The sequence below is a fragment of the Panthera onca genome, chromosome D3 (genome assembly GCF_046562875.1).
Source record: "Panthera onca isolate mPanOnc1 chromosome D3, mPanOnc1 haplotype 2, whole genome shotgun sequence".
NCBI lineage: Eukaryota > Metazoa > Chordata > Mammalia > Carnivora > Felidae > Panthera > Panthera onca.
The window spans coordinates 22,509,852-22,528,760 of record NC_138350.1 but is presented as its reverse complement, the minus strand read 5'-3'; the positions used below and the strand labels follow the sequence as shown (position 1 = coordinate 22,528,760).

The 18,909-nt window shown below is 56.3% G+C and overlaps 1 protein-coding gene across 10 annotated transcripts in view; it reads left to right on the top strand.

The window, feature by feature from the left end:
* Positions 1–4,310: 4,310 nt before the first annotated feature.
* EMID1 (EMI domain containing 1) overlaps positions 4,311–18,909 on the top strand; it is a 49,742-nt gene continuing 35,143 nt past the window's right edge. For 5 of the 10 annotated variants that reach the window (XM_078435600.2, XM_060612810.3, XM_078435601.2 and 2 more), the window contains exons 1-3: positions 4,311–4,614; positions 12,811–12,924; positions 13,406–13,509. In XM_078435600.2, the coding sequence (XP_078291726.2) occupies positions 4,514–4,614; positions 12,811–12,924; positions 13,406–13,509 (319 nt within the window). In that variant the 5' untranslated portion in view covers positions 4,311–4,513. The remainder of the gene's footprint in view (positions 4,615–12,810; positions 12,925–13,405; positions 13,510–18,909) is intronic. The other 5 variants (XR_013551327.2, XM_060612809.3, XM_060612806.3 and 2 more) reach the window with 1 other exon arrangement.

Below are 18,909 nucleotides of genomic sequence, written 5' to 3'. Positions count from 1 at the left end.
TGCCATGCTAGTTTGTGCCCTGTCTTATCACTCTGTTGTCTTCCTCCTACTCCCTAAGGTGCAGGCCTCTCCTCCCAAGGATTCCTGAGGAGGGCAGAAGTCCCTCTTGCAGCCCTAATTTATGATTTTCTGACAGCTTCCTTCCTACCTTTCTCTTCCAGACTCAGACCCAGCTCTGTGAGGAAGGAATGAGCTGGGTAGAAGGCAGCTCCATGGAGCATAAATAATTTGTCCAGGCAGCTGCAGGCTCTCGGGAGGCCCCCAGCACCCCCGCCCTGGCCCAGCAGGGTGTCCCCTGCTCTGGGACTGAGGGGCAACAGGGCCAGGCCTCCAGATCAAAGGCACAGAAAGCGGGCATTGTTCCCCAACCTGGAAACGCTTGGGGAAGGCCTAGTCCTCCGGCCTGCCCTTTGTCTGGGCAGAAGCTTTGAAGGCCACTGACATTTACTCAGCCCCCTCCCTTTTATAACATCCAGGCACTGCCTGGGCCATTAGGCCTGGGGCCCTGGGGGCTGCTGCCATGGTTCTGTGGGAAACCCTGGGCCCCCAGCCCACTTGAGCTGCTTCCTCACCGATAGAATCGGGGTGATATGGACAGATGAGGTGGGGCTCCTGGGCTCACACAAGCTGGTATGCAAACAAGGCCGATAATGACAGCACCCCTGAGCCAGGGAGGCTGTCCTGTGGGACATAGGCAGGGGAAAGGCCCTTAGCACAGGCTCCAGTGGGAGTTCATAAGGAAGGGAGGCTGTGACCCAGATTTGTTTGCTATGAGAACACTATTTCCTGTTTGGACTAGGCCTGGTGGACATGTCAGTGAATCCACAGCAGAAGGGTTGTTTCCCCAGACCCCACGGCCTGCTCCAGGAGGATGTGTGTGTGTGTGTGTGTGTGTGGACATGTGTGTCTGAGTCCGTGTGCCTGTGTGGCCGACACACACGTGCGTGTGCCCGTGTGTTTTCTCTCACCTCATCGGCTCCCAGACGGGAGCCTAAATCTGAGCCAAGTTCTCTTTTTCCCTAAAGCAGCCCCACTGCGGGGCTCGGCCAAAGGGCGCCAGTGTGGCCTGGTGGGTATGTCGGCACCCATCACTCACCAGCCGGGCCTCGGGCGAGCCCCACACCTGGGGGGATGATAAAGCGGCCTCCCTGGGGACGGAGAGGAGGGCAGGAGACAATGCAAGCAAAATGCTTAGCACAGCACCTGGCACAGGGTCAGCTCTGGGGAACGGAAGCTGCTGTCTTACTGGCCGTTGTGGTCTCGGGTCTTGGCAGTAGATAGGACCAGGCCCCGAGGGAGGAGGCCCCGCCCACAGGGACAGCCCCCAATCCCTGAGAGCTGGAGCCAGCGGCCCCTCTCCTCTCTGCCTCAGCAAACACTGAAACCTCAGATGACCAAGACCCAGGTCCCCGCAGCATTTCCTGCCCTTCCTGCTTAGGGAGGAAAGAGGACCAGAAAACAGGATGACATTTACCAGGAAAGTGTGTGCTTAAAAGGGGGCTTCAGGCTGTGCGCCAGGACCACCACACGGAGACTCAGAGCTTTCACACTTCCCCAGAAGCACACTCCTGAGCCAGAGGGATCTTTAAAAGGTCCTACGGCTTGTTCTTTCGGGCAAGGAGATGAGACTCAGAGAGGGGAGGTGACTTGTCCTAGGTCACACAGCTCCCAGCGCTTGCTCCGGAATTGACACCTAGGTTTTTGGGAAACTGAGACCATGCAGTAACCAGCAGGCTGCACTACCAGAAGGTGTGGCTGTAGTTATAGGAGATCCCAGGAGATCCCAGTCTCCGCAAGGACAAGGACCCCTTCTGATGTCCAAATGTCGATAACACCTATTACTGAGAGTGTCCCTGGCTGAGAGGTCCCTTTTTTGACAGGGTTCGCTGCCTGGAAAAATTCCGCAGTAGCCTGAAGCTCCCACAAGTTTGGTGGCATTGACAAAGGAATGTGTGTGCCAGTAATCACAGGAGCATCTTGGACACGTTGCACATGGACCTGGCAGTGTCTCCTCTTTTCTGTGGCCCCAGAGGGGGTCTAGGACATCTTGCAGCCCCTTCCAGGCACTCTGCAGGACAGAAGCCACTGCCTGGCACTTCTCCTTCCTCAAGAGATGCATGCCCTTCAAAGTGCCCTTTGTGGGGGTGCCTGGGTGGCTGAGTCGGTTGAGTGTCCGACTCCTGATTTCGGCTCAGGTCATGATCCCAAGATCATGGGATCGAGTCCCTCATCAGGCTCCATGCTGTTTAAGATTTTCTCTCTCTCCCCTTCTGCCCCTGCCCCCAGCTCACTCTCTCTCTCTCTCTCTCTCTCTCTCTCTCTCTCTCAACCTGATAGATAGATAGATAGATAGATAGATAGATAGATAAAATGAAGTGCCCTTTGGGGAGACGGTTTTTTATCCCAGCCGTTTAACCAGGATTTGATGGGTCTGGGATCCTTTCATGAGATGGCCCCTTGGAAGTGACCAGTCATCCAGGGGATGAAGTCACTGATCTAGTTGTGTCAAAACAAGGGCTAACCACAGAGGTGCAAAGCTGCATTTTGGGAGGTCAGACAGATGGCATAAAGTAGGTGGCCCAAAATGGCACATGGAAGGGAGGGAGGCAGCTCCCCAAGGGGGCAAAGTTGGCACTATGACGATGTCTTTGGAGGAAGTGGTGCATGCTTGGGGGACCATATGAAGCAAGGGACGGTGGATGCCAGGGCAGGGCCAGACATCTCATGGTCACACCCACATAGTGAACGTGCAGATGTCCTTACACAGAGAAACTGAGGCTGGAGAGGGGCAGGACTTGCCCAAGCTAACTTGGGCAAAGGCAGCAGAGGCAAGGTTTGAACCTGGCTCTCACTACTTGCCCCCTCGCAGGTATTGGCATACCCTCCCCCATCCTGACTTAGGCCCAGGACCCGGTGCTGGCCCAGCCCTGGTGAGTCCAGGAGAGACAGTCCCTGGGAATCAGAGTTAGGGGCTGGCAGATCCTTCCTGCTGGAATGTTTCTAGCAGAGATCCTGGGTTTGGGTCTGGACAAGCCACAGCAGGATCCTGAGAAGCAGGCCCCTGGTGCACTGCCAAGCTGGGCAGGGGGCTCCCCAGCCCAGGACTGCCTGCCGCATGTCAATCCAGGCAGAAGAGGGAGTTGAGGCTGTCCTGAGGTTCTGGAGGGGTCCCCTCTGATGACAGCTGTGGTTCCTCCTCATAAACACACACACCCATCACACCTGCACACACACATATCACACACATGCATCACAAGCATCATCATACACATACACATTCATCCATCGTGCACACACACACACAAACACACACTTGCATACACCTTTGAGGGATTCACAGCTCTCTCCCCAGAAGTTTATCCACGTACTTCAGATACTCTAAGCCAATCCTTACCTTGTTACAGATGAGAAAACTGAGGTCCAGACCAATATGCTGTCTGCTCTCTTCCCTAATTGTGCTTAAGAGGTAATCCCTTCCTTGGGTGGCTCAGCCCATCAAGCATCGGACTTAGGATTTTGGCTCAGGTCATGATCTCACGGTACCTGGGATTGGGCCCTGTATCACGCTCCCTGTGCAAACAAGTGTGGAGCCTGCTTGGGATTCTCTCTCTCTCTCTGCCTCTCCCTGCTTGCACGTCCTCTCTCTCAAAATAAACGAATAAACATTAAAAAAAAGGGGGGGGGTGGAGCTGACCCCTCTGAAGTCAGAAGATATGGGTTCAAATCCTGGCTCTTCCAACCACTGACAGACAGCCCCTCTCTGTGCCTCAGTTTCTTGATCTGTAAGATGACAGCAAAGGAAGACACTGATCTTATGACCAGCTCAGGTCTTCTCCTTGCAGGAGCGGCTACAAGGACCTGGGCCTCAGGCTTCTTCTCTGTATAATAGGAATAATCATGCCCACCTTGCCCAGAGTGGTTGGAGGAATAAACAGAGACAGGATGTGAAGTGGAGGCCAGGTGCCCTGCACACAGTGGTGCTCACTGCTCAGGAAGCCTTTGTTGCATGGATGGATGGATCCCGCGTGCCTTGGGAACTAGATCTCTCACAAATGTTGGGAAGGGATGAGGGCCCTGGCATCGCTAGTCCAGGCGTGGCGGCTCTGGTTGGGTCCGGGCTGCGTCTGAGATGGTGGCCCCGGCCACAGGTCCCGGGTCTGCAGCACGTGAGAGTGCACCTCCGAACTGGCAGCCTGGTCCCAAAAGGGCCACGCGGCGAAAGGCGCCAGGCTCAGGTGGGCACCTGGCGGGCCTCCCGGCGGGGGCGCCCGACCCCCCGGGGCTCCTTCCGGGTTGGCAACGGCTGCGCAGGGGGCGGGGGGCCGCGCCGAGGGGCCGGGCGAGGCCGGGAACGCGCGCCCCCGCCCCGCGCCCGCCTCCCGCCCGCCCTCCGGTCGCTGCGCTGGGAACCGGGAGCCGCGCGTCCGGGGAGGCTGGCGGCGCGGGCGGGCGGGGACTGCAGGCTGGGGGCGGCGACGGCGAGGGGCCGCGCGCGGAGGGCGCCGGGCGCAGCATGGGCGGCCCGCGGGCCTGGGCGCTGCTCTGCCTCGGGCTCCTGCTCCCGGGAGGCAGCGCCGCGTGGAACGTCGGGGGAGCCCAGTTCTCCGGACGCAGGTAAGGGCTGCCTCCCACCACCTCTGTGCCCTGCCAGCCCTGGGGCCAGGACTCCAGGCACCCCCCCTTCCCTCCCCCAACCTCCGTGCAAGCCAGGGATTGGGGAGGGGACCTGGTCCCCCACCTTAGTGCCGGCCGGGATGGGAGTAAGGGACCCGGGCAGCCCAGCTATCTGGCCCAAGCTCCCGGCAGTACGGGGGTCTCCTACTGCAAGTGTCCTGAGCCGGCGTTCCCCTACAGCCTCCTCCACCCCTCCACCACCGCTTCACCTCCAGAGCCCCAAAGGAGGGGGAAGGGGAACAGCCAGGGAGAAGCCCGCCTCTCAGCACTTCCGTGGCCCTAGCTCAAGGGACCCCCTCCCTGCACACAGGAAAAGCCCAGCACATCCCCTAGCTGACCCCCCTTCGGGAACCTCCACCCTTTCCCCTCTGCTCTTGGCTTTTTTTAGTACCCTGGCTATTTATTTCCCTCCGAGGGAGAAGACAGGGGTGGAATTTCACAGTCCGTGGGTCAGTGGTCACCCCCAGGGACCTGGCATTTTGAACAGAGATGGGAGAGAGTATTCTGTGTTCCTGCTGCTTTTCTGGAGCTGGGACCATTCTCTCTGTTGGTGTTTGTGGAGCATCTCCCCAGTGGGGAGTTGAGCCCCTTTATTTGCCGTGTGGTCATTAATCCTTCAAATGAGGGATTTGAATGAGGTAGGAAGCACTATCCCCATTTAGCAGATGAGCAAACTGAGGTCCCAGAGAATTAACATAATGTTCTAGGCTCTTGGGCCATTAGTAGAAGTGCTGGGATTTGAATCTGTCTTTCTGGCTTTGATAAGTGTTTGAACCTGTCCTGGCCCCTGTCCCGGCTGCAGCCCCCACCCCTGCTGGGGTCCTCTCTCCCGAGGGCCAGCCCTTGTCTGAGGCAGACAACACAGAGTAGCCAGGCCTCTTCAGGCCTTTTCATCCCATTCAAAGGCCTTCCCCGGCCCCCACCCCCTAGGGCCTCAATTCTTTAATTCTTTTCAGAGATTCCCTTTCTCAGTGGTCAGGGGCCAGCATGCCCCTGCTGGGCTAGCAAGAGCAGGTGACATGGCTGGGGCTGGAGGGCAGAGGTGGTCAAGGCATCATAGGCCAGAATAGCAGTTATCTGAGACAGGGACAGGCAGGTGGCAGATATCACAGCCGCCACCACCTATTACATGCTGAACACAGCTGACTTGGGCTGGGCATTTTACCCGCATCTACCACCTCCAGAATCTTCCCAACTGCCATGGAAGGCATCCATTTTGATGGTTCCCATTCCATAGAGGAGGAAGCTGAGGCTCTAAGGGAGGATAACACCTACCCAGGGCATGAATGTGAACCCCCAGGATCCTAGGTGCTAAGGTGACCAAGACCCTAAACTCGAATTCCCAGTGTCAGGCTCAGGATGATGGTTGAGGGGACTGAAGGTCCAGACTGCCCTCCGGCCAGTCCAGGGCAGGGCCTTCCAGCCTGGGCTTCTCACCTCCTCACAGCTTCCTGCGTGGGAGCAGGATAGTGGCTCTGGGCAGGTATCTGTTGTCACTGGGGACTGTCACCCCATCTGTTCTCAGAAGGCTCCCAGTGGCCTGAGCATCACAAAAGCCCTGTGGGGGGTGCTGTTGCTCCCATTTTACAGATAAGACTGGGGCCCAAAGAGGAAAAGTGGCACCTGGATCCAGGCCAGCCAGTTTCCCAATCCAGTGTCCTTTGCGTTGTAGCAGTGGTCAGCTGTGGGTCTGAGAAAGGTGTGCAGCTTATGGTTAGGAGGTGGGGGCTCTGGCCCTGGCTCTGGCACTCACTCAGTGTGTGACCTCAGGCAGGTCACTTCATAGCTCCGGGTCTCTGTTTCCTCAATGTTTCCCTCTTTCCTCCCCTTGTCCCCTGCCTGTTCTGAGGGTGGATGGTTCCCCATAAGAAGAATGAACAGTGGTTCCTCCTATCACTGACATTAGGTGGAGGAAGGGACCCCTAACTCGAGGAATCTGTGGTCCTCGGCTGCCAGGACCTCCCCTTGTGGCCACGTCCCAGCATTGTTGGAGACAGCATGGGGACGTCACACCCCATCAGCGCTCCCTCCACCCCCAGCCCAGCACCCCAGGCGCCCCTTGGCAGCCAAAGGATCAGAGGCAGAAAAGAGGCTTTGTGCTTGGGGAGGGGGAGGCCCCGGGAAGGCATCCAAGGGGCCGCCCCAGCCCCAGGAATGTGGCAAGACTTTGAGACCCCCAGAACCAGGGTGCCCGGGGGCTGTGCAGAGCTGCCTTGGCTCACCCCTGCCCCTGTCTACCCCCCCCCGCCAATCCCTGCTGGGGCTGCTTCCTGGCCCCCATGAGATCCCTTCCCACCTGAATCCTTATTTCCTTTAACAACCCATCTCAGCACTATGGCTCTAGAGTAGAAGCCATCACCGCGGCCTGGCCTAGGCCACTTCCCTCTGCAAGATGGGCTTCCTTGGGCAAATCCTAGAATCAAGAGGAGTGGAGAATTTTCCTCCCCAGCCCCTCCCTGGGGAGTTCAAATCCCAGCTCTCTGCCCACATGGGTGACCTGGCCAGGTGACTTCTCTCAGAACCTCAGTGTCCCCCTCTTTAAAATGAAGAGCCTGAGGCGCCTGGGTGGCTTGGTCGGTGAAGCATCCGACTCTGGATTTTGGCTCAGGTCATGATCTCAGAGTCCTGAGATTGAGCTCAACCAGGAGCTCCATGCTCAGCGTGGAGCCTGCTTAGGATTCTCTTTCTCTCTCTCTCTCCCTCTGCCCCTCTCCCCTGCTCACATGCACATGCTCTCTCTCAAAAACAAAACAAAACAAAACAAAACAAAATAAAATAAAATAAAATAAAATAAAATAAAATAAAATAAAATAAAAAATAAAATGCAGAGCCTGGCAATTCCTATCCCAAAGTCAAAGGAAGGACCTGTGGAAGGTACTGTGCTGGTGTCTCTCAGCGAAGCCACTCTACCACAGCAGTGGGGTGTGGAGCCAGTGTCACAGTTCGAGAACAATAGCTATTAGCACCGTGCTTTACAGTTTGCGTGAGAGGAGATTCTGCTGTCCCCATTTGCAGATGGACAAAGTGAGGCGCAGAGAGGGTCAGGGTCCAAGGTCACTGAGTTAGGAAGCAGCAGGGCCAGGACTGGAACTTCGCCTCCAGAGCGGGGCTCTGGCTCTGATCACCCTGCCCCCACCGTGTACATCTCCTTTCTTTCCTCTCCTTTTCATAACGGCCCTTGGCCCCTGGCCCGCTTGGCTGCCTCCTGCAATTAGCCCTATCACTGTTCCGGATCGCAGCCCTGGGCCCTGCAGAGACAAAGTCCCCTGGGCCCACATGGCAGGGGGTGGAGGGCAAGTGGGGGGACCCTGGTAGGGGCAGCTGGTGCCACACCGAGCTGGTCTGGCCTGTTTTCTCTCCTCCAGCAGCCTCTGGGGGCCCAGGAAGTGCTGAGTGGGCAGCAGTGGCAAGCCCGGAAGAGAAGGGCTGCCCCCTCCCAGCTCCTGCCCTCGCCCCATCCCACAGGCTCAGCCTCACTGGGTTCTTGGGCAACTTATCACTGACCCGCATCTCAGAAAAGAACCCCCCCGCCCAGAGGTGCCTGGGTGGCTCAGTCGGTTAAGTGGCCGACTTCGGCTCCGGTCATGATCTCGCAGTCCGTGAGTTCGAGCCCCGCGTCGGGCTCTGTGCCTGGATCCTGTTTCAGATTCTGTGTCTCCCTCTCTCTGACCCTCCCCTGTTCATGCTCTGTCTCTCCCTGTCTCAAAAATAAATAAAATGTTAAAAAAATTAAAAAAAAAAAAAAAAAGAAAGAAAAGAAAACCCCCAGGGACAGTGGGATGTAGGCAGTCTTCCAAGTACAGCGCCTATCTCTGGGAACCTGGGTCCTGGCTCCTCTGCCCAGGGCCATTGCCTGTTCTTGGTCATTCAGTCATTCAGCAAACCTCCCTGGGCACCCTCAGGCTGAGCCCCATTCTAGTGTGGCCCCTGCCAGTGCCTTCCCTCAGCATCTGCAAGGAAGGGAAAAGCTCAAGGCTGCCTTGAGTGGCTGAAGGTGACCCCTGGAGGTGCCCCACCTCTCCTGGGATCTTAGGACTGAGACCTAAAGGACAAATAGGAGTTTGCTGGAGCAGGGGAGAGTGGGTGCTTTCCAGGCAGAGGGAATTCGAATGCAAGGACAGGGCTGGCAGGGCTCACAGGGCGATGGGGAGCCTTGGTGGCTGTGGACTCACAGCAGGCAGTGGCAACATTAGGTCTGTGCTTTAGAAGGAGGTCCTGCTGCCCCTGGAAAGTAGACAGAGGGGCCAGGCCAGGACTCTTCAGAGGAACTTGGGTTTATCCTGGGAGCAGTGGGGCTGGCGTCGTCAAGGCCGGGGGCGGGGGGGGGGGGGGGAAGGGTGGGCGTGGTTATTGGTGACTCCCCGCCCCATCCCAGGGGAGTGGCCAGGGGCTGACCTTGAACCCCACATGGCCTAAGTATCCCCTCCTGTTTAGTCAGCCATCAGCTCCACATCTTTTAAGCAGGGGATTCAAGCAAACTCCAGCTCGTGGGAAATAAACCAGGGACCCACATGGGGGCAATTTTAATTAAGGAAGAAGAAAATTGTTTTCTTTCGCTGCCCCCTGGTATAAAGAAAAAGGGGCAGGTCAAGCAATTGTGGGCAGTCACAGGCCCACCTCCCCCAGCCCGGTCCAGGGCCTGGGCATGGAGGGAGGCGTGTGTGCACAGGGCCATTTGCCTGACAGGATGGTCATTCTGTGGCTGTGTGTCCTGTTGGATTTGCCTAGGTCTGATTGTGTGCTTGAGTGTGTATGTGTGTGTGTGTGTGTGCTTATGTGGGTCTGTGTGTGTGCACATGGGTACACGTGTGTCCAGGAGTTGTAGGCACTCATAAATACGTGCGTGTGTGTCCGTGTGTGTGTGTGTGTTTGTGTGTGTGCTCACTGCATTGATGGATGTGCATGCCTTTGCGTGTGTGTATACATCCATACACTGGGACGGAGTCTTCATTCCTGGCGCAGGAGCCCCTCCAGTATCTGGAGCTTCTGACTGTCCTCTGCCCGGGTTGCTCCCTCCCTCCCTCCCTCCTTCCTTCACTCCCAGAGCCCTAGGGCCAGCCTGAGGAACATCACACAGGCTGTAGGGAATCCCCAGCACCCCTCAGGAAGTGCCTTCCAAAACTTGCACCCCAAGTTTTATGCATTTTTCTGGATAGGAACCACAACTGACATCACTTTCTCAAAGGGGCTTATGCCCCCCCCCCCCACACCAAACAAAACTCAAAGAGCTCTAGGGACCCAGAGGATCTAAAGAGTGGGGCCTTTTTGAAGAGGTGTATTTTTTTTTTTTAACTTCTAAAATCACCCACCTGCTCATTGGGAGAAAATTTCCAGCCTGAGGTTAAGAGTGCCAACTCTAGGGTCAGATGGACCTGAATCCCAACCTTTACTGTGTTGTTCATCTTGGGTGCCTGGGGCTCATCCCAGACCTGAGAGCCTCAGTCTTCCCATCTGTAAAGTGGCACTCATAGTTGGTATGTGAAAGGCTTTGGACCCAAGCTCCTGGTGTGCAGCATGCATGATTATTGGAGGCTGCTGTTAGTGCAGGAGACAGAGCAGATGGAAAGCTCCTCCCTGCCCCCATGGGTGGCAATTTGATGTGAGCGTGTGATTTTTCCTAACTTTGCACACATAGCTATATATGTGCATATACATATAAATAGTCTTTGAGCTTTCTCTTTTTTAAATTTCTTTAAGTTTATCTATGTTGAAAGAGAGCATGAGCTTGAGCCCAGGAGAGTCAGAGAGAAAGGCAGAGAGAGAATCCCAAGCAGGCTCCCCCACTGTCAGCACAGAGCCCAATGTGGAGCTTGAACCCATAAACAGTGAGATCATGACCTGAGCAGAAATCAAGAGTTGGACAGTTAACCAACTGAGCCACCCAGGCACCCCTGAGCTTTTTTTTTTTCATGTAATGTTTATTTATTTTTGAGAGAGAGAGACAGAGGGTGAGCAAGGGAGGAGCAGAGAGAGAGGGAGACACAGAACCCACAGGCTGAGATGTCAGCACAGAGCCTGACACACTGTGAGATCATGACCTGAGCCAAAGTCAGACACTTAACCACTTAACTGACAGAGCCACCCAGGGCCCCCCACCCCCACCCTGAGCTTTCTTATTTTAATAGAAATCCAATCCTTCTCTATCAGTTGGTCTGCACTTGCATTTCTCAATTAGCCAGACGTGGTGGTCTACACGTGGAGAACTTGGGCTCTATCTCGCATCTGGTTTTCCACGTCCAGTGGTCCTGTAGCTGTTTAGGCTGTTCCCAGTGTCGCGTGGTTCCCAGCAGTGCTGCCACAAGCCCCTGTCACCTCTTCCATGTGGTGTCTGGCCAAGGGCTATGTTGAGCCTCTGCCAGGTCATTGGTCTAAACAGAGCCATCCCTTCTCCCCACTTTGCCTTTGGCTAAGGCTGTTTCTTCCTCCTGGACTTATCCCAGGGTGACAAAAGAGCGAAGGGACTTCCCCAGCGTCCCACAGTGAGATAGCCGGCAGGTCCCAGCCAAGGACATTCTCTGATGGGTGACCAGGGTCGGGGGTGGGACGGCAGCTGGGAGACTGGATGTCGGTGGTGGCAGACATCTCTGTGATGGCTGAGACATTCCAGCGGCTCAGCAGCCCTCAGCCCTGCACAGGGTCACAGGCCCTGCATTTTTTGCTGGGATTGGGAAAGGAGGGACTGTTTCAGGTGACCCTTTTCAGCCAGAGCCTGTCACCCCACCAGACTTTCCTTTGTGGTCTTGAGCCTGGGGTCAGCAGGTTCCCAGGCTAGGGCCTTCACAGAACCATGGACCGTGGCTCAGGAGATGGGGAGGAGACAGGAGTTGAGATCTCTGGGATGAAGTCAGGGGCCAGGCTGGGCCATCCACATTCCTGGGTGCAAATCTGACTCTACCATACACCAACTCTGGTACATGAGCAGTTGTCCTCCCCTCCCCAAGCCTCAGTTTACACCTTTGTAAAATGTAGGGAGGTGCCTTCCTGACTTACTAGGAAGATAATGTAAATACCCTTAGCATACAGTGGGTGCTCAATAAATGCAATGCAATATGTTTTTTGTTTTGTTTTTTGTTTTTTTAGAGAGAGAACACACGAGCAGGGGAGAGAGGGACAGAGGGAGAGACAGAGAGAATCCTCTCTGCTGAGTGTGGAGCCCAATGTAGGGCTCGATCCCACAACCTTGGGATCATGACCTGAGCTGAAATCAAGAGTCAGCTGCTGAAATGACTGAGCTACCCAGGCGCCCCGCAAAGCAATATGATTATTAATGGGCATTTGAAGAATCCAGTCCCCCATGCTTGGGACGTCTGGCTATCACACAGAGGGGACACAAGGATAAGTGAGACAGGGCCTCTCTTCTGTCATGCCAGGGGAGGGAGAGGGCAGACATGAGCCCTCAGCCTAATTCAGCGAGACAGGTATACAAAGTGCTGCAGGGGATCCCTGGCAGGGAACCATCAATTCTGTTCAGGTAGGGGTGGAGGTGGGAAAGGACTCGGGGAGAGGTGACAGCACAGTAGGGCTTTGAAGGTCGGAGGTGCCAAGTGGAGAAGTGGGGGCAGGGTGGGCCCAGCGTGTGGCAGTGGGCCCAGGCAGTGGGCCCAGCGTGAGTGTGTGTGAAGGCCTGGAGGTGAGGGTTCACAGCAGATGTGAGCACAGGAGATCTGGAGGGCTCCGAATGAGGATGAGCACGGGAAGAACATGGCTAGGTTTCCATTTTATGACACTCTCCCTAGGGAGCGACTGAGGGGCAAGACGGGGGCTGCTGCTGTTGTCCGGGTGGGAGGTAGGAGGCCCTGGTGACCCGGATGGGTAAGGGTTGGAGAGAAGTAATATCGAGAAAGGAGAGCGCAGGCAAGGATGCCTTGCTCCCGTCTTGTCCCCCGCAGCTCAGTCCCCACGACCTTCCGAGAGCCCCCAGCACAGCTGCCCCTCCAGAGCTATGGGAGTCACTCCTCAGCCACAGTAGCCCAGAGACTCCTGACTGGGGCCCAAAGGACTCAGAGCTCAGGGGTCTCTCTCCCTAGAGACTCAGGGCTCCTGGAGAGAACCCGGACCTCCTCACTCATCCTCCCCGGGGTCCTGGGCAGAGGCTGCGCATGGCACCTGAGCTTCCTCACTGTGGGTCTGTTTCAGGAACTGGTGCTCCTATGTGGTGACCCGTACCATCTCATGCCACGTGCAAAATGGCACCTACCTTCAGCGAGTGCTGCAGAATTGCCCCTGGCCCATGAGCTGCCCAGGGAACAGGTAAGTGAGACCATGCTGGTGGCATTCTAAGTGGAGGCCAGCAGGAGCAAAGGCCTGGTTGTGACACTGCATCGAAAGTGCAGGGAAATGCAGGGGCCCCGAGGGTGGGAAGAGCAAAGGGAATATTGGCCCCCTCCCCATCCTCAGCACCTCCCCTTAGGCTCCTGGGGCACTTGGAGGGCCTCCTGGGGGAAGGATTCCACCATTTACCCACACGCATTCACTTGGTGAGGCTTCACTGCTTGGCAGGACAGGCCAACCCAGCTTGCAGGGACTTCCTGTCCACTTAATATCTAGATCCCCCCACCTGGGGAGTTACAAGGGATTAGAAGGGCTGAATCCCTGTATAGAGGAGGAGAGAGGCTCCAGAGGGGCTCAGAGGTAGCAGAGGACCCTGGAGCTTGTCCCCACGGACATCCAGGTCGGTGGGAAAGGTGGCAGAAAACTCTGTCTGAGTTCGGCCCCCTGGACACTCTTTCAGCTACAGAACCGTGGTGAGACCCACATACAAGGTGATGTACAAGACAGTGACCACGCGTGAGTGGAGGTGCTGCCCCGGGCACTCAGGGGTGAACTGCGAGGAAGGTAGGACTACCCCGAGGTACAGGCCAGGTGCCTTCCCTCGGGCGCGTGGGTGGGAGTAGTCAACCCTTGCTAAGTCGGTAGATGCTACAGTGGCCAGCACTGGGCACACCCGGGCCCACTAGTGAGGCTTGGCTGGTATGCACACAGTCAAGGCCTGCTGTCCCATGGATGTTGACCGCCTAACTCTCAGGACCCCTGAAAGAATGTCATACATGCTGCATAGCTCATGTCTTGAGGCACACCATCCCAAGCCTTTCCTCCAAACTTGGGGAGAACCCGTGTGGACATTTCCATTGGATATGGTAACAGCACACGGAAACAAAGCACCCCTTAAGTCTGTGAATCGGCCCGGTTGGGATGGTTGTATCCATCTTGTGGGTGAAGAAACTGAGGCTCAGGAAAGTGATGGGTATACAGCTCCTGAGTGGCGGTCAGGATTTGAAGCCTGGTCTGCCTGGCCTCTCCCAGGGCCTTAGAGATGGGCCACCACATGTGGAGTGTGTCGCAGGCAGAGGGAGCCCTTTCACCCCACCCCCCTTATCTGCGTGCAACACGGGTGGCTCAGGGCCCAACACCCACCAGTGGTACAGAGGACACAGCCCAGGCCTCCCTGCACCCTGGACACATGGTTACCTGGAGAGCCCTCTCTCAAGGGCACCTGCCTCTCTGCTAAGCAGTCTGGGTGGCTCCCACCCTCACTACCTATCTGAACTCAGCAAGAGAAGCTGTCAGAACCAGCCCAAGAAGCACGCCTGTAGGCACATCAGTGGAAAGAGGCATTCAGGGACCCCAGAGCAGCACGTTAATGTGAGCATCAGTCACAAGACATACTCTGATTCCAGAAACACAAACGTGTGAGACATGGCCTCTGAATCAAGAGAGCGTGATGCTAACAGAAGTCACCATTCATAGGTGCTTCTTGAAAGATTTACATGCTTCGCCTCCCTGGGACCCCACAAGAGTCCTGCTTCATAGGATGGGCAACAGAGACCCAGAGAGGTGGAGTCACATGCCCAGAATCACACAGCGTGGGGGGTAGAGCTCACGACAGAGTGGGGCAGGGAGGGGCCTGGCAGATTTCCCTGTGGGGTTGGGGAGTCTCCAGTTCCGGTAGGGGTGGCCAGAGGGAGTGGAGGAGCTGCCTGATACCCAGCAGGGGTCCTGTACAGAGAGGCAGCTGCCGGTGCCGGTGTGGGAGGGCAGACATCAAGGGGAACCAGGAGTGGGACCCTCCCCTCCCTGGTGGGAGGAAGAGGGGCCCAGGGGGCAGAAGGAGAGCCAACAAGGAGGGGCTGCTGCCAAAGAGGACACAGAGTAGCTGGTCGGGGGGAAGTAAGTCCCCAGAGTGTGGGGGCCACGTGGGCCTAGCGGGCCTGAGCCAGGCAGGGCCTGCCCAGACAAAGGCCACTCTGTCAGTGGCTTCCCTCCCAAGGGCAGACCTTCTCAGGTCTGTGGGGCCATCATGGAGCCAGTGAGGGCGGAGGACAGGTGGGGGCAGCTCCCATGCCCTTGAGTCCCACAGCTGGAGGCTGTGTGTCCAGAAACCAGGATCAAGGCTAAGGTCTCTGCCAATGGCAAGGTTGGCGTGCAAGACGGGGGCTGGGCTAGGCCAACCCTGACATCTGCCATCTCCTGTTTCAGGGCCTCCAGGTCCCAGCCTGGGATGGACGTCTCCAGGGCTTCATGGGCCAGGCCAGATCTGCCACACACCAGCTGTGTGGCCTTGGGCCAGGGACTCCCCATACATTGTGCAAGTCATTGTTCAAGGGCACCGGGCAGAGGGGGCAGGGTGGGGACTGCAGTGCAGGTGGCCCGTATCTCGTGCCCATTCAGAGGGAGGAATACCTTCTCTAAAGAGCACCAAGCTGCTGTGTGCTCTTGCAGAGCCTGGGCTCTCCCACACTAAACTTCTGTGTTCTCACTTGTGAAATGGGCAGGGTACTAGAGTCTGCTTCCCAGGGATGTTTCAAGGATGAAATGAAGCCGTAAAGACCCTGCAGTGGCACGGCAGCCTGTGGTGGGCACTATGTGATAACCAGAGACAGGAAGGGCCTCTCCCACACACAGGCAGAGCAGACTAAAGAGATGCCCAGGCCTGGATGTTCTGGAACACTGCTCTTCTGGGGTCCTGGGAATGAGGGTGGGGAAGCATGAGGACATTGCAAGCCCAACCCAGGCCGTGCCCTTCCTCTGACAGCTTGGTTGAGGCTGAGCCCCACCCCCCCAGCAGTTTCCCCGGCTGGTAACTGCCCTCATAGTCTGCCCAGCCCTGTGACATGGCCCTGGGGCCACAGAGCAGTGTCACCAGAGCAGTGTGGGGTGACATGAAGGAGGAGAGGGAGCACCCATCATTCCAGAATTCAGATCTAGATCAGCTGTGCTCTGCTGTGTGATCTGGGGCAGGTCACCCTACCTCTCTGAATCTTGTCTCTATCTGGAAGTCACCTGGGATTGAAAAGTGCCCACCTTGTACTTTATTATGAGCGTCTGAGACTCATGCCTCAAACACAGTGGATATTCATAAATTTATATCTTCCTCTCCCCCTTGGCCCCTGTGCTGGGGATTCTGCGATGGCTCTCTGGGACTGTCCTGCCTCCCACTTCTGAGATTAGTTTCTCAGTCAGCTCCTCAGCAAACAGGCCTCAAGCCTGCAGGTTCTTCGTTCACTCGTAGCTCTTAGCCCTGGCTTTCTCATCTTCAGAATGGCAATGTTCACTCTGTGATGATGAGTGAGGATGTTCCCTGATGTTTATGACAACCTATGAGGAAAAGACTGGAATAGGCCCCGTTTTACAGATGGGGTAACTGAGGCTCAGAAGGGTATTCACCTGGACCTGGAGTCACTCAGCACGGGACCTGTCTGATCAAGCCTCTACTAATGCCTCTCGGCCTTGGGAGGTGGGACTAGACGGAGGAAGGGAGCCTGGCTGAGTCTCACCTGGCTGCCCACTCCCACTGGAAAACGTTGAGGAAGGGCCAAGGCCGGATGCACTGTGTCTGCTGGTCCTGAGCCCCTGGTGGGCTCTGCTGAGGGCAGGGCTGCTGTGGCCTCCGTGTTATTCTGCCTCTGGGAGGAGGGAGTCCTTGCGGACAGATTGTTCACCCATCAGCCCCATTGTTCAGGCGATGTAAGTGAGGCTCAGAGAGGGTGTAGATCTCATCCAGAGTCACACAGCAAATAAGCTTTATAGCTGGGATTCTCAGAGCTAGGGCTCTGACCTGGGGTCTGCAGCTTCCCCCTGGCTCAGACCCTCCCGTAATAATAATGATGAGGGGAAGGAAAGCGTCCGCTGTCTTCCATGCCGGGTACCATGACTCACACCCACCGGTGTCATGCTACCTATCATGCCATGATGCAGAAGGTCCAGGTGTGGAAATTGAGGCTGGGAGAGGGAAATGCCTTGTTCAAGGTCACATCCCGATTCAAAGTCCATCAGTATGACCTGGGGCCAGGATTTTTCCTCTCCAGCAGCATCAGCTGAGGATTTCCAGTAGGGGAGTATTCAGACAGTTGGGGCACCATGAGACTGGTGGAAGCCAATCTCAGCCCCAATTGCTCCCTGATAGAAAAATCGAGAAGCTCCCTCACCCTTCTCTCCCATGAGATCCCCTGCAGCTAGGTGACCTCTGTTTGCCCCTCACTGTTCCACTGTCCTTAGCACACATGTCCCTTCCCCATCTGTGGACTCCCACAGCCCTTCTATGATGGGGTACCAGAGAGGGAAGAAGTTTGCCCCAGGTCACACAGCAAAAAAGCTTAAGAACAGACCAGAGGTTCTGCCCCAGGTGTCGCCTGGGCCCTGGGCTTCTCCACCATCCAGGGTCAGGCCCTTCCTGCACCTATCTTTCCAGCCCTAACTAGATGCCAGTTACAGTGCCAAGTTTGTGCTTTACTCTGAAGATTCAGGATCCTGTGGGCTCAGTGCTGCCCGAGTCTGCCACCTGTCTACTCCACTCCTGTCTGGAAGGTCCAGCAGCCCCTATCTCCTGACTCCCTGCCTGTCCGTCCTTCACCCCTAGCTGGGTGGTTCCCCTCTCCACCCTCCTGGCCACCCCAGTGATGTGCTCCAGCCTTGCCCTCACTCCATCTTACCCTTGGCCTACACTGGCCTTCTCTCCCACCCCACAGCCTGGGCAGCAGCTGTCCCCTCTGCCTGTGACCCTCCTGGAGCTGCCACCTGGCTATGGTGGCCCCCGCCTTCCCATCACTACTCATGTCTCTCCAGTGCCTGACATACAGTGGGTACATGGGAAATGAATGGGAACCTCCTTTTACCCTAAAGAGAGGGCCAGGCTGGACACAGACTGAGGCTTCCCAGAAGCCAGCTGGAAGGTTCTTGGAGCTCCTGGCCCCATCCCTGACCCCATCTTTGGTTCAGGCCAACAGCAGCAAATATTTACATTTGCAAAGTAAATTCCCAGGACGACACCTGGACTGAGGCTGGGGAGACTGCATCTCTGTGGCTGTGGTCACTGGACCCAGCAGACCTGTGGGTGGCTCATGAATGAGGAAGCCCCTCTGCTGGCCCCTGTCCTGAAAGAGAAAGCCAGAGATGAAGCCCAGGGACACTCGCAACTTCTCACACCCACATTCCCACTGTAGGGTGGCATCTGAATCCCCACATCCCTACCTCTCTGTGTGGGCAGGCAGCCTCTCCTTTCTGGGCCTCATGTTCTCATGAAGACCCAATGAGAATGGGCTTCTTAGCTTAGCCCTAGTGGTGGGCAGGGGGAAGGGGAGCTGCTTACGGGGACACAGGGCTTGAAACTGTACCTGATGCTGTCCTTGTGCAGATCAAGGCAGGGAGTGATGAGAGTGTCATGGGGGGAGCTTTGGTGGGTACCCTGGTCTGTCTGGGAAGGCTTCCTGGAGGAGGTGATATAGGACTGGCAGCTGTGGGGAAGAGGGTAGGGAGGCAGTGTGTGTGGTACTGGTAGAGACCTCCCAGGTGGTGGGAAGTAGCCCACAGTCAGGTTTCCCAAAGTGAAGCTGGGGTTTGTGGTCCTGGAACCCAGCCTGGAGCCCCTGAGAGGGCAAGGTTAGGGCTGAGGGGTGGAACTTTAGGACAGACCACCAGGCTGGGGTCTGGGGGACTTTCAGCCCGCTGGGGTCTGCTCCAGAGGTCCTGGCCCAACACCAGTGGGAAGGATATGATATTTTTGGATGACAGGGGACCTTGTCCCAACCCTGGGCTTTTTCCCTACTGGGATTTGCTGTGCTAAAGGGCCATTTTACAACCTGATTTGCCCCTTAAAGTAGTTCTGTCCACTTACCAGCATTTGAAGTTTTAGGGATTGTTTTTGTGAATCCTGAAACCAAACCAATATTTTCTGGGGTTTTTTTTTTTTAGCAGTTTTGTTATTTCTTTAACTATCTTCCTTCTTTCCTTCCTTCCTTG